The sequence below is a fragment of the Salmo salar genome, chromosome ssa12, assembly GCF_905237065.1.
Source record: "Salmo salar chromosome ssa12, Ssal_v3.1, whole genome shotgun sequence".
In the NCBI taxonomy this organism is placed as follows: domain Eukaryota; kingdom Metazoa; phylum Chordata; class Actinopteri; order Salmoniformes; family Salmonidae; genus Salmo; species Salmo salar.
In genome coordinates, this window is record NC_059453.1 from 69,604,062 (window position 1) to 69,619,351 (window position 15,290).

The 15,290-nt window shown below is 47.6% G+C and overlaps 1 protein-coding gene across 3 annotated transcripts in view; it reads right to left on the reverse strand.

Moving 5' to 3' along the window:
- LOC106565701 (myoD family inhibitor) overlaps positions 1-14,045 on the reverse strand; it is a 43,812-nt gene extending 29,767 nt beyond the window's left edge. The window contains exons 1-2 of one of the 3 annotated variants that reach the window (XM_045691696.1): positions 13,500-14,045; positions 11,190-11,340 (exon numbers count right to left, since the gene is read on the reverse strand). In XM_045691696.1, coding sequence (XP_045547652.1) covers positions 11,190-11,328 — 139 coding nt within the window. In that variant the 5' untranslated portion in view covers positions 11,329-11,340; positions 13,500-14,045. Of the gene's footprint in view, positions 1-11,189; positions 11,395-13,499 lie in introns of all 3 variants that reach the window. The other 2 variants (XM_045691695.1, XM_045691694.1) reach the window with 2 other exon arrangements.
- Between the last annotated feature and the right edge of the window lie 1,245 nt (positions 14,046-15,290).

A 15,290-nucleotide genomic window follows, 5' to 3' on the forward strand; every position in this document is an offset into this window, starting at 1 on the left:
GCCTAATGCGTGGGGCTGGCTTTGGAGGCGCCAGACTATTTTCACGCACCACAGGGCTAGTGTGAGGAGCAGGAGCAGGACGAACTGGACTGGGCTGATGCACTGGAAGCCTAGTGCGTGGGGCTGGTACTGGAGGTACCAGACTGGAGACACGCACCCCAAGGTTAGTGCGAGGAGCGCGAACAGGACGTACTGGACTGGGCTGATGCACTGGAGGCCTGGTGCGTGGTGCTGGCTTTGGAGGCGCCAGACTAGAGACACGCACCTCAGGGCTAGTGCGAGGAGCAGGAACTGGATACACCGGGCCATGAACAAACACTGGAGGTCTGGAGCGCACAGCCTGCACCACCCGTCCTGGCTGGGTAGTCACAGTAGCCCTGCACGGGCGGAGTGCTGGCACAGGACGAACTGGGCTGTGCAGAGACCTGATGGCTGCCGTGCGTAGAGCAGGCGCAAGGTAGCCTGGAGGGGGGCTGGTATCGCTCGCACCGGACTGTGCGTGCGCATGGGCGAGATCGTGCGCACATCCGCATAGACCGACGCTCTTCTCCCCACCAAACTCTCCCCATAATAATCACGGGGAGTTGGCTCAGGTCTATTGCCTGACCTAGCCACACTCCCCGTGTGCCCCCCCCCAAATAATTTATTGGGGGTGCCTCTCGCACTTGCCAATCGGCGCGTATAATGCCTCATAACGGCGCCGCTCCGCCTTGGCTGCCTCCAGCTCCTCCTTAGGGCATCGGTACTCCCCAGCCTGGTGCCATGGTCCTGCCCCATCCAAAATTTCCTCCCATGTCCATGACTCCAAATCCCTCTGCTGCTCCTTCCTCCGCTGCTTGGTCCATTGGTGGTGGGTAGTTCTGTCAAGCTCGTCGTAAAGATGGGACCAAGGCACAGCGGGAATGTGTATGCTCATCTTCTTATTTATTTGAGAAGAAAACGAAACAAAAACACTTAATCAAAACAACAAGGACGAAAAAACTGTCCTGTGAGACACACAGCTTACATACAGAACAACTACCCACAAAAACCCATAGAAAAACACCCCTACTAAATAGGACCTTCAATTAGAGGCAACGAGAAACAGCTGCCTCCAATTGAAGGTCAAACCAATAAACTAAGCATAGAAATAGATAAACTAGACACAGACATAGAAATAGACTAACATAGAACATTGCCCAACAAACCCCGAAACACATTAAACAAACACCCCCCTGCCACGTCCTGACCAAACTACAATAACAAATAACCCCTTTACTGGTCAGGACGTGACACATACAATGAGGGAAAAAAGTATTTGATCCTCTGCTGATTTTGTACGTTTGCCCACTGACAAAGAAATGATCAGTCTATAATTTTAATGGTAGGTTTATTTGAACAGTGAGAGACAGATTAACAAAAAAAATTCCAGAAAAACGCATGTCAAAAATGTTATAAATTGATTTGCATTTTAATGAGGGAAATAAGTATTTGACCCCTCTGCAAAACATTACTTAGTACTTGGTGGCAAAACCCTTGTTGGCAATCACAGAAGTCAGACGTTTCTTGTAGTTGGCCAACAGGTTTGCACACATCTCAGGAGGGATTTTGTCCCCTCCTCTTTGCAGATCTTCTCCAAGTCATTAAGGTTTCAAGGCTGACGTTTGGCAACTCGAACCTTCAGCTCCCTCCACAGATTTTCTATGGGATTAAGGTCTGGAGACTGGCTAGGCCACTCCAGGACCTTAATGTGCTTCTTCTTGAGCCACTCCTTTGTTGCCTTGGCCGTGTGTTTTGGGTCATTGTCATGCTGGAATACCCATCCATGACCGATTTTCAATGCCCTGGCTGAGGGAAGGAGGTTCTCACCCAAGATTTGACGGTACATGGCCCCGTCCATCGTCCCTTTGATGCGGTAAAGTTGTCCTGTCCCCTTAGCAGAAAAACACCCCCAAAGCATAATGTTTCCACCTCCATGTTTGACGGTGGGGATGGTGTTCTTGGGGTCATAGGCAGCATTCCTCCTCCTCCAAACACGGCGAGTTGATGCCAAAGAGCTCCATTTTGGTCTCATCTGACCACAACACTTTCACCAGTTGTCCTCTGAGTCATTCAGATGTTCATTGGCAAACTTCAGACGGACATGTATATGTGCTTTCTTGAGCAGGGGGACCTTGCGGGCGCTGCAGGATTTCAGTACTTCACGGCATAGTGTGTTACCAATTGTTTTCTTGGTGACTATGATCCCAGCTGCCTTGAGATCATTGACAAGATCCTCCCCTGTAGTGCTGGCCTGATTCCTCACCGTTCTCATGATCATTGCAACTCCACGAGGTGAGATCTTGCATGGAGCCCCAGGCCGAGGGAGATTGACAGTTCTTTTGTGTTTCTTCCATTTGCGAATAATCGCACCAACTGTTGTCACCTTCTCACCAAGCTGCTTGGCGATGGTCTTGTAGCTCATTCCAGCCTTATGTAGATCTACAATCTTGTCCCTGACATCCTTGGAGAGCTCTTTGGTCTTGGCCATGGTGGAGAGTTTGGAATCTGATTGATTGATTACTTCTGTGGACCGCTGTCTTTTATACAGGTAACAAACTGAGATTAGGAGCACTCCCTTTAAGAGTGTGCTGCTAATCTCAGCTCGTTTCCTGTATAAAAGACACCTGGGAGCTAGAAATCTTTCTGATTGAGAGGGGGTCAAATACTTATTTCCCTCATTAAAATGCAAATCAATTTATAACATTTTTGACATGCGTTTTTCTGGATTTTTGTTGTTGTTATTCTGTCTCTCACTGTTGAAATAAACCTACCATTAAAATTATAGACTGATCATTTCTTTGTCAGTGGGCAAACGTACAAAATCAGCAGGGGATCAAATACTTTTTTCCTTTGTATGTATGTCCATTCATTCACTCTCCACATCCACTCTCTCACTGGATTATTCTCCCTTACAGAGAAGTTTAGGCCATTCACATCTGCCAGTTTCCTGGAGTCAGTTCCCAAGACAAGTCCTGTCATCACTCAAGCCCAGGGAGTGAGTGAGCACAGACCATTATCCAAACATCTGTATCTCTGTCCCTGAGCCAGCAGCCATCCATAGCATAGACATGCAGAGCAGAGATCCCTCACACATAAGACCTCTCAAACCATCCAAACGTCCAATGATCAATCCAGATGCCTCCAGTCAATTAAGCTTTGTCATATAACGTTACATCCAACCCTGACTAACCATAAGCTCCCATAGTAATTACACATGCAAACATATACACACACACAACATACACAAATCCTACACGCACACACACAGAGAAACACACAGAAACACACAGAGAAACAGACAAAGAAACACACAGAGCAACACACACAGAGAAACACAAAGAGACACACACACAGATAAACACACACAGAGAAACACACACAGAGAAACACACAGAGAAACACACACAGAGAGACACACACAGAGAAACACACACAGAGAAACACACAGAGACACACACACAGAGAAACACACAGAGAAACACACACAGAGAGACACACACAGAGAAACACACACAGAGAAACACACACAGAGAGAAACACACAGAGAAACACACACAGAGAGACACACACAGAGAAACACACAGAGAAACACACAGAGAAACACACAGAGAAACACACAGAGAAACACAGACCCTAGCTATATGTCTCTAATGGTGTTGGTCACGGCGTGTTGGTCACGGGGCGTGTTGGTCACAGCGTGTTGGTCACGGGGCGTGTTGGTCACGGGGCGTGTTGGTCACGGCGTGTTGGTCACGGGGCGTGTTGGTCACGGCGTGTTGGTCACGGCGTGTTGGTCACGGGGCGTGTTGGTCACGGGGCGTGTTGGTCACGGGGCGTGTTGGTCACGGCGTGTTGGTCACGGGGCGTGTTGGTCACTGTGTTGGTCACGGGGCGTGTTGGTCACGGCGTGTTGGTCACGGGGCGTGTTGGTCACGGCGTGTTGGTCACGGCGTGTTGGTCACGGCGTGTTGGTCACGGCGTGTTGGTCACGGGGCGTGTTGGTCACGGTGTTGGTCACGGGGCGTGTTGGTCACGGGGCGTGTTGGTCACGGCGTGTTGGTCACGGCATGTTGGTCACGGGGCGTGTTGGTCACGGTGTGTTGGTCACGGTGTGTTGGTCACGGTGTTGGTCACGGGGTGTGTTGGTCACGGGGCGTGTTGGTCACGGTGTGTTGGTCACGGGGCGTGTTGGTCACGGGGTGTGTTGGTCACGGCGTGTTGGTCACGGTGTTGGTCACGGGGCATGTTGGTCACGGGGCGTGTTGGTCACGGCGTGTTGGTCACGGGGCGTGTTGGTCACGGTGTTGGTCACGGGGCGTGTTGGTCACGGCGTGTTGGTCACGGCGTGTTGGTCACGGTGTGTTGGTCACGGTGTTGGTCACGGGGTGTGTTGGTCACGGGGTGTGTTGGTCACGGGGCGTGTTGGTCACGGTGTGTTGGTCACGGGGCGTGTTGGTCACGGGGCGTGTTGGTCACGGCGTGTTGGTCACGGGGCGTGTTGGTCACGGCGTGTTGGTCACGGTGTTGGTCACGGGGCATGTTGGTCACGGGGCGTGTTGGTCACGGCGTGTTGGTCACGGCGTGTTGGTCACGGCGTGTTGGTCACGGGGCATGTTGGTCACGGGGCGTGTTGGTCACGGCGTGTTGGTCACGGTGTTGGTCACGGGGCGTGTTGGTCACGGGGCGTGTTGGTCACGGCGTGTTGGTCACGGTGTGTTGGTCGCGGTGTTGGTCACGGGGCGTGTTGGTCACGGTGTTGGTCACGGGGCGTGTTGGTCACGGGGCGTGTTGGTCACGGCGTGTTGGTCACGGTGTGTTGGTCACGGGGCGTGTTGGTCACGGTGTTGGTCACGGGGTGTGTTGGTCACGGTGTGTTGGTCACGGGGCGTGTTGGTCATGGCGTGTTGGTCACGGCGTGTTGGTCACGGTGTTGGTCACGGGGCGTGTTGGTCACGGGACGTGTTGGTCACGGGACGTGTTGGTCACGGGGCGTGTTGGTCACGGCGTGTTGGTCACGGCGTGTTGGTCACGGCGTGTTGGTCACGGGGTGTGTTGGTCACGGGGCGTGTTGGTCACGGGGCGTGTTGGTCACGGCGTGTTGGTCACGGGGCATGTTGGTCACGGCGTGTTGGTCACGGTGTGTTGGTCACAGTGTGTTGGTCACGGCGAGTGGGATGGTAAACAGGTGGCGTCGCTTAGCAAAATACATCTCATAGATTAAATGCACCACCAGCAAATACATTCATCACACACATTTTGTTTTATTATCCTTGTGGGGACCAAACAATTGATTCCCATTCAAAATCCTATATTCCCTAACCCCTTACCCTAACCCTAACCTTAACTCCTAACCCTAATTCTAACTGTAACTGTAATTGTAACCCTAAACCAAAACCAAAACCCGTAAACATAAAATAATAGGCAAAATGTTCCTACTTGTCTGAATTGTCCTTGTTTTACTATATATTTACTATGAAGACTTCTGGTCCCCACAAGGATTGTAAAACCAAACACACACACACACACAAATGCAACCCCACACTCTGTCAAACAATACAGAACAATTCCCACAATAATTCCTCAGAGATCCTTAAGAGAGTGTGTGTGTGTTGTAATTAAGAAATTAATAAGACAAAAAGGAAAACAATTAGTCATGGAGATACAGTCACGTCAATGAACACACACACACACACACACACACACACACACACACACACACACACACACACACACACACACACACACACACACACACACTCACACACGCACTCACGCACACACACACTCACACTCACACACAGCATAGCCTAATCTGCCCTGAAACCCAGCCAGGACTCAAAGACACACTTGAGAGAAAAGCGCTTTCTGAGGGGAGTGCTGGATAGAGTCCAGAAAGGCAGATTATTGTTGCTTAGAGAGAATGAAGCAGTGTCAGCTCATTAAAGACTGAAACGGTCTGCTGTTTAACAGGCCTAAGAGGAATTTCATTGTGTTACTTTGTCTCAGAGATTCTTCTTCTGGGAAAAACTGAGGCTAGTGTTTAGTTAGCGTCTCCTTTGTGGCATGCATCTAAACACACACAGAGGTCATGACAGGTCAGGTTCTCTTTGATGTGTAGAAACACACAAACACATGTTTGAGAGACCACGCATCTCTGTTTGGTCAACGGAATCAACAGCCAATCTCTGCTAACGAGGGTTCAAAGGTCTCCTTTATAGCCACATTTCCTATGTAACCGTTTGACACACCACCTCAGGGTTGCTCTGTGCCTTCAGTAGGGGGGAAAGTATGTCTAGATTCTCTACACTCCAAGGACCCGTTATGGTTGAGGAGCAACACAACCTCTGCATCGCTGCTGTCCTGCATTCTCCAGAGGAGAAGCTACCGTAGGCCAGTTCAGCGAGGGCCAAATGTGTGTCAGAGTTGGAGAGGTTGGGAAAACAAACTCTCATGCTTTTTCATAGTTCAACTATGTTGTAAAAATGCCTCAAACTGCACCACGTTTATTTCCGTCAGTGAGAGAAAGCAAATTACACACCCAGCCTCTAACACACATGAAGAGAAAACACACACTAACACACACAGCCTAACACGGGGGGAGAGAGAGAAGGGATAAACTTGTTGGTATTTAGAATGGTAGAAAGATTCCCATGTAAACAAGCTCACTGATTGCATCTTCACGGCAGAGAGAGAGAGAGAAAGAGAGAGAGAGAGAGAGAGAGAGAGAGACAGAGAGAGAGAGAGAGAGACAGAGACAGAGAGACAGAGAGAGACAGAGAGAGAGAGCGAGAGAGTAACAGAGAGAGAGAGAGAAACAGAGAGAGAGAAACAGAGAGAGAGAGAGAGAAACAGAGAGAGAGAGAGAAACAGAGAGAGAGAGAGAGAAACAGAGAGAGAGAGAGAGAGTATGTAGTGATAGAAGGCAACACCTGGACAGCAAGCCTTGAATCAGCAATCCTGCAGTTAACTGTACAAGCACCTGTGCTGTAAGCCCTCTAGGCACATGCCGTAGACGGAAAGAGTAGACCGTTACATTGCCATATGGAACCAGGATGGTAGCAGATTTTCTGGGCAGAGCACAGCACAAATAGACCAAATAAGTCAGGACCACTCTCCACACACGAACACACATCCCTGTGGTGCCAGCCCAGCTAGCAGAAATCAATGGGCCCTGTGTGTGTGTGTATTCTCCACGTCTGATACACACGGGGCGCAGTGCTGGTCTGGGATTCTGGGAGGGTGAAGTTAGGGGTGGGGGTGGGGAGCTGGTGGGGTGTGGGGAGCTGGTAAGTGATGAAAGCAAGTCCTTGTTGCCCTCTATGGAAGTGAAGCCAGTTCTCATTCCATTCCTCATTCCGCCCTCCCATCCCTTCCTTTTCTTCACCCACCTAAACTCATTCCGCCCTCCCATCCCTTCCTTTTCTTCACCCACCTAAACTCATTCCACCCTCCCATCTCTTCCTTTTCTTCACCCACCTAAACTCATTCCACCCTCCCATCCCTTCCTTTTCTTCACCCACCTAAACTCATTCCACCCTCCCATCCCTTCCTTTTCTTCACCCACCTAAACTCATTCCACCCTCCCATCCCTTCCTTTTCTTCACCCACCTAAACTCATTCCACCCTCCCATCCCTTCCTTTTCTTCACCCACCTAAACTCATTCCACCCTCCCATCCCTTCCTTTTCTTCACCCACCTAAACTCATTCCGCCCTCCCATCCCTTCCTTTTCTTCACCCACCTAAACTCATTCCACCCTCCCATCCCTTCCTTTTCTTCACCCACCTAAACTCATTCCACCCTCCCATCCCTTCCTTTTCTTCACCCACCTAAACTCATTCCACCCTCCCATCCCTTCCTTTTCTTCACCCACCTAAACTCATTCCACCCTCCCATCCCTTCCTTTTCTTCACCCACCTAAACTCATTCCACCCTCCCTCCCATCCCTTCCTTTTCTTCACCCACCTAAACTCATATCCGTCCTCCCAAATCAACTCACCCCCTTTACACCCCTTCTTAGGTGGTTATGGGTAACATTTACCCGGAGCTAGTGGTTAGGGAGAACTGCATGTTGGGACAACCTCTGTGAAGACTGAAACTAAAAACAACACAACTGAATTACCTTAAAAAATATTACTCATTATCTGATGGCCAACTTACATTTCTGATGGTTAGCCTCAAAGGTCTGTGTGTGTGTGTTGAGGGGGGTGTACAGTGCATTCGGAAAGTATTCAGACCCCTTCCCTTTTTCCACATGTTGTTACGTTACAGCCTTATTCTAAAATTGATTAAATAATTTTTTTCCCTCATCAATCTACACCCAATGCCCCATAATGACAAAGCAAAAACAGGTTTTTTGAAATTTTTGCAAATGTATTAAAAATGTAAAACAGAAATACCTATTTTACATAAGTATTCAGACCCGTTGCTATGAGACTTGAAATTGAGCTCAGGTGCATCCTGTTTCCATTGATTATCCTCAATGTTTCTACAACTTGATTGGAGTCCACCTGTGGTAAATTCAATTGATTGGACAAGATTTGGAAAGGCACACACCTGTCTATATAAAAGATCTGGGGAAAGCTACCAAAAAATGTATTCAGCATTGAAGGTCCCCAACAACACAGTGGCCTCCATCATTCTTAAATGGAAGAAGTTTGGAACCACCAAGACTCTTCCTAGATCTGGCCGCCCGGCCAAACTGAGAAATCAGGGGAGAAGGGCCTTCTTCAGGGAGGTGACCAAAAACCAGATGGTCACTCTGACAGACCTCCTGAGATCCTCTGTGGAGATGGGAGAACCTTCCAGAAGGACAACCATCTCTGCAGCACTCCACCAATCAGGCCTTTATGGTAGAGTGGCCAGATGGAAGCCACTCCTCAGTAAAAGGCACACGACAGCTCACTTGGAGTTTGCCAAAAGGCACCTAAAGACTTTCAGACCATGAGAAACATTATTCTCTGGTCTGATGAAACCTAGATACAACTCTTTGGCCTGAGTGCCAAGTGTGGAGGAAACCTGGCACCATCCCTACGGTGAAGCATGGTGGTGGCAGCATCATGCTGTGGGGATGTTTTTCAGTGGCAGGGACTGGAAGACTAGTCGGGATTGAGGCAAAGATGAACGGAGTAATATACAGAGAGATCCTTGATGAAATCCTGTTCCAGAGCGCTCAAGACCTCAGACTGGGGTGAAGGTTCACCTTCCAACATGACAACGACTCTAAGCACACAGCCAAGACAACGCAGGAGTGGCTTCAGAACAAGTCTCTGAATGTCCTTGAGTTGCCCAGCCAGAGCCCGGACTTCAACCCAACTGAACATCTCTGGAGAGACCTGAAAATAGCTGAGCAGCGACGCACCCCATCCAACCTGACAGAGCTTGAGAGGATCTGCAGAGAAGAATGGGAGAAACTCCCCGAATACAGGTGTGCCAAGCTAGTAGCGTCATACTCAAGAAGACTCGAGGCTGTAATCGCTGCCAAAGGTGCTTCAACAAAATACTTAGTAAAAGGTCTGAATACTTATGTAAATGTGATATTTCCGTTTTTATTTTTTATACTTTTGCAGAAATGTATAAAAAGTTGAACAATTGAATCAATTTTAAAATAAGGCAGTAACGTAACAAAATGTGGAAAATGTAAAGGGGTCTGAATACTTTCCGAATGCACTGTATGTGTGGTAGGCAGTAGACACACGTGCATCCACATGTTCCTATGTTACTGTATTCTTCTAGAATATAGATCCTAGTGTTCTGGGTCCAGGCTTGCCCTATAGAAGACTCCTCCCACCATGGAGGATGTTTGTGGCTTGTTCCCATGGCAACAAATCACTTGACATCCCAGTTGACTTCCCTAACCCCGCCTCCCTCTATCCTATCTTAAACAGCACTGTCCTCTTACCAGGACTTCCTGGAGCTTTAGGATGCAAATAGAGATGAAACACGCAGCTAATAGAGTTAGAGCAAAGGTGGGATAAAGACACTTCTAGCCAATCAAAACACAGAATCATTCACACACGCCTACCTCCTCCCTCACGCCCATCAATAAATCTCTCCACAAATAAATCTCACCATGACCAATCAGGCTTTATGTTGGCTCTTTGTTGCCCAACTCCAAACCTCAACCGGAAACCCAACAGCGGGATAGAAGAGGGAGCCCTGAGCTGTCCCTACAAGCACCAAAGGTTGCCATTCATTCAGGCTCTTTGTTACACTGCACACACACAGTATCCCTGCTGTACTTCATACTGTTGCTTTGACAGTGAGCTGAGTTAGGTGTCCTGGTAGGAAGAGAGTACAGAGACAGATCTGGTCTTCATTATGACCTACTGTACTGTACAGACTTTCACTATGTCTACTCCACAGGGAGAACAAACACATCGTTCAGGACTTTTTTAACACACACACACACACACACACACACAATACAGACATACTGTACACATACTCACACAGTATGCACACATCGGTCCCTTTCAACACTCCATGTGTGTACAGTCTCTCTCTCTCTCTCTCTCTCTCTCTCTCTCTCTCACACACATGAATGAATGTATGCATGTACACACACATGCACAAGCATACATGCACACATACACACGAGCACACCAACACACAACAATACACACACACACCGCTCATCTCCCTATCTTAGTTAAGCTCATACACAAACACACTCTAAAAGCATCCAGACAATCAGTGTTGATGGTAATCACTTCCCCCATCCACTGAGACAGGCATGTCCCAACCCACCACACACACAGCCCCTCTCCCCTCTTTCAGACTCCAAGGATGGGATGGACAGGAAGGGTACATGTTTATAGTGTTTGAATAGGGCCTCCTTCCTTTCTGTCCTTTCCTTACGTACAGGATGGCACTTGATAAAGCAGCTTAGCATCATGTAATGACATTAGAATGACATTAGCTTCCCCTAAACCAGGGGTGTCAAACTCATTCCAAGGAGGGCCGAGTGTCTGCTGGTTTTTGGCTTTTCCTTTCTGTTAAGACCTAGGCAACCAGGTGAGGGGAGTTCCTTACTAATTAGTGACCTTAATTCATCAATCAAGTACAAGGGTGGAGCAAAAACCTGCAGTCACTCGGCCCTCTGTGGAATGAGTTTGACACATGTGCCTTAGACCTTCAGTACTGTCAATGCCACAACAGTTCACTCACCTGTGGTGTGTGTGGGGGTTGAAATAGGGGTGGAGGCTGGGATGTCCGTGGAGGGGTTGGGATGCGGAGTGGGGGGAAGTGGGTCCCTATCATCAGGGGGCTCAGGTGAGCTGACAGGGGGGCTCCTCTCCTCATCCATGGGTGTGGCTCACTAGGGGGTGGGGGGGGGGGACAGGTGTCAAGCCTGACAGAGACACAGAGAACCCTGTCAGACAACACACACAGAGAACCCTGTCAGACAACACACACAGAGAACCCTGTCAGACAACACACACAGAGAACCCTGTCAGACAACACACACAGAGAACCCTGTCAGACAACACACACAGAGAACCCCGTCAGACAACACACAGAGAGAACCCTGTCAGACAACACACACAGAGAACCCTGTCAGACAACACACACAGAGAACCCTGTCAGACAACACACACAGAGAACCCTGTCAGACAACACACACAGAGAACCCTGTCAGACAACACACACAGAGAACCCTGTCAGACAACACACAGAGAACCCTGTCAGACAACACACACAGAGAACCCTGTCAGACAACACACACAGAGAACCCTGTCAGACAACACACACAGAGAACCCTGTCAGACAACACACACAGAGAACCCTGTCAGACAACACACACAGAGAACCCCGTCAGACAACACACAGAGAGAACCCTGTCAGACAACACACACAGAGAACCCTGTCAGACAACACACACAGAGAACCCTGTCAGACAACACACACAGAGAACCCTGTCAGACAACACACACAGAGAACCCTGTCAGACAACACACACAGAGAACCCTGTCAGACAACACACAGAGAACCCTGTCAGACAACACACAGAGAACCCTGTCAGACAACACACACAGAGAACCCTGTCAGACAACACACACAGAGAACCCTGTCAGACAACACACACAGAGAACCCTGTCAGACAACACACACAGAGAACCCTGTCAGACAACACACACAGAGAACCCCGTCAGACAACACACAGAGAGAACCCTGTCAGACAACACACACAGAGAACCCTGTCAGACAACACACACAGAGAACCCTGTCAGACAACACACACAGAGAACCCTGTCAGACAACACACACAGAGAACCCTGTCAGACAACACACAGAGAGAACCCTGTCAGACAACACACAGAGAGAACCCTGTCAGACAACACACACAGAGAACCCTGTCAGACAACACACACAGAGAACCCTGTCAGACAGAGAGAGAGAGAATTGACCATGCTTAGAACCCCAATCAGCAGAGCACCACAGCGTGGAAACAGAAAAAGGATAAAATCAACCAAACAAACAATCTTCCATAAAATCAAACTACCATACAGTGTTTGTATCTTGACCCTTTCCTCCGAATGTTTGAGAAAAGTTCCAGAATCCTAACAGAGTATGCAGAAGTTGGCCAGCATCGGGGGATTAGAGAGCACCAGCTCAGCTGCATGTGCGTGACCATCTCTGTGGGACAGCTGTGCTCTGGTGTGCTCCTCAAGCAACACAGACGGCAAGGCCTCTGTCACAGCTCGGTATGGAGCACGACCAGCCAGCCATTGACATGTTCATATTTCATGTATTGCACTCACATGGGACATTCATTTTATTTCAGAAAACCCATCTCCACTTCTTCCTTCTCATGACTGTCTGGATGCATTCTAGAACCTTCCGGGCTAGAATTTATTTTGGCCTGGTTGAGATAACTGGATAACCTTTTATTCAATGGGCTTCTACACTTTTGGCACTTTTAGTAATCTAAACTGGCTGTAGCCTACACTAAACACTTACAGTAGCATAGTATCTCAATATCGTGTCTGAAATATGTGCATTCTCTATACAAAGATGATCTGCTAATAACATTAAAATGGTATCAAACTTTGAATTACTTATTTTAAAACATTTAAGGATGTTAGAAAACTTTCTGAAGTTGGCAAAGTTCTCAACTAAACTGCTGTGTTGATCCTTGATCACAATTAAAGGCATCTGATCATTACCTTAACCCTGACCTGAACCCTGACCTGGGCTTGAGGAGAAGAGGTACTGGTTCAACCCTGACCCTAACCTTAACCTAGTGTTAAACAATTCTGAAATTAAAAATCGGTTTGCAGGTCAGGAGTGTCCATATAGTTGTCATTATATTTACATTGCATTACATGCCTGCCTGGTTTCTTCCTCCTGACGAGTCCATGCACGCTCCCCCAGCCAGCCGACTCAACCATGTGGTCCTGTTCAAACTCAATCTTTATTGAAGCAAAAGGCGAGGAGTTAGACAACAACATGGTTTAACTCCTCAAAACCACTTACCTTACTGTTGGCTGCGACACAGGGCACTCGTTGTTCGCTAATTCATTCTCTGACCCCTTTCCCAGGTAGACTAGATTCTCCTCTCTGACTTTCCCGTGCTCTCCACTCTTCTGCTCTACTCTCCTCTAACTTTCCCCTCTCGTTGTCACCACAACTCTTCTTCTCGTCTCCATAAACTCCTTTGTGCGTAATTTTAGGGCATTTCTTGATGCAGAAGTGGACTGTTAGGATTTTTTCGACAAGTTTTTCTCTCCTTCCAAACTCTCTCCGCCTGTCCCGTTCCTCCGCCTGTCAGTGTGAATGTGGGTTCGAGCTCTACGGGCAGTCCCCAGAACAGTCTTTGTCTCGGGTTCAAGAGGTTTGACATAGGCTACAATGCTCTCTTTACAAAGTAACAAAAAAAAACATTTATAACTTTCCAAACTCACGAGTTGTCTGTTGCTGTAGATGATTCAGCGTTGAAACATTGGATGTCATCAGCCTTGCCCGTACTTCACTCACTCCTGCCTGTCCCTCCTCTCTCCCCTCAAACGCTTGTCTGGTGAAAGCTCCAGTCTGTTAGAAAATAAACTATAGTCAACACTGATTACCATGCTTCCTCCAGGCACACATTTAGAATTACCCCAAACTAGAACCACGGATTGACTAACATGGGATCTCAGATGAGTTCTATTATTATATAGACGCATACCTCGAAGTGATATTTAGGATTATGATAACAATGTTTATTATCACCATAGTAGGATAATATAGCTAGGCCTAGTATTAAGCAATAATTATAAATTATAACATGTTGAAATTGTTGGACTAGCCTATGCGTAAAAACAGTAGCCTATATTATGATGTATAAAACAAGCCTAATAATAGGTCTAATAATAATCATAAATCATTCTTTTTTTAAATAATTTTTATAGGAATAGTCTTGGTGTCAGATCCTCTCACGTTAACAAATGGTTCATGTTCAAAGTGCGTTTAGGTAGGCGACACAAACAATTAATTGTGCATAGCCTAGGCTAACCACAGATGTGATTACCATGCATCAAACAGTTGAAAAGGCCTGCCTCATCCATTCTCGCCATTCGCGCAGCCTCATCCATTCCCGCCATTCGCGCAGCCTCATCCATTCCCGCCATTCGCGCTGTCTCATCCTCGCGCCCGTACAGGGGTCACATTTATTAAATGTGTGTACGCACCAAAAATACTCTGGCATGCGCCATTTTTCCGCCACTGTTGTTATTTATCAGTTTTGAACTTTCAGGAAAGTGTATGCATCTCCAAGCACAGCACAGACCATGCCTTAGCACAACTTCTATCGGTTGATCAATTGTATTGCAAGCAGATATTGCTCTTATGGGGAAATGGAGGCGTTTGATGCAGGGGAATTATTATAATGGTCGGCTAATACAAACATTAAAACACTAACACTAATGATAAAACAGATGCACTTGCCATTGGTAAGGACATTTATTATTTGTACTTTTATTATATAGGCCTAAATCCTAATCATAAATTGCAGGATGTCTCCTTTTCTGACATGGTTTGTTTATTCCCACTGTACAACTAATATTAGCCAACCATTTATCCATCGCTCATTCAATAGCCAAGCATGCTCGAAAGTAAATAGACCAGTAGTTTACTTAACATGTTTGACAGTATGGATAAGCTATACTTATTGCTGTGTGGTATGAGCACGGTCTCATAGACTAGACGTAACATAGTAAATGTAAATCCAGGACACACAAAGTAGTATTATATATTATGTTTGGTATCGCTTTATAAAACAGAAAGTCA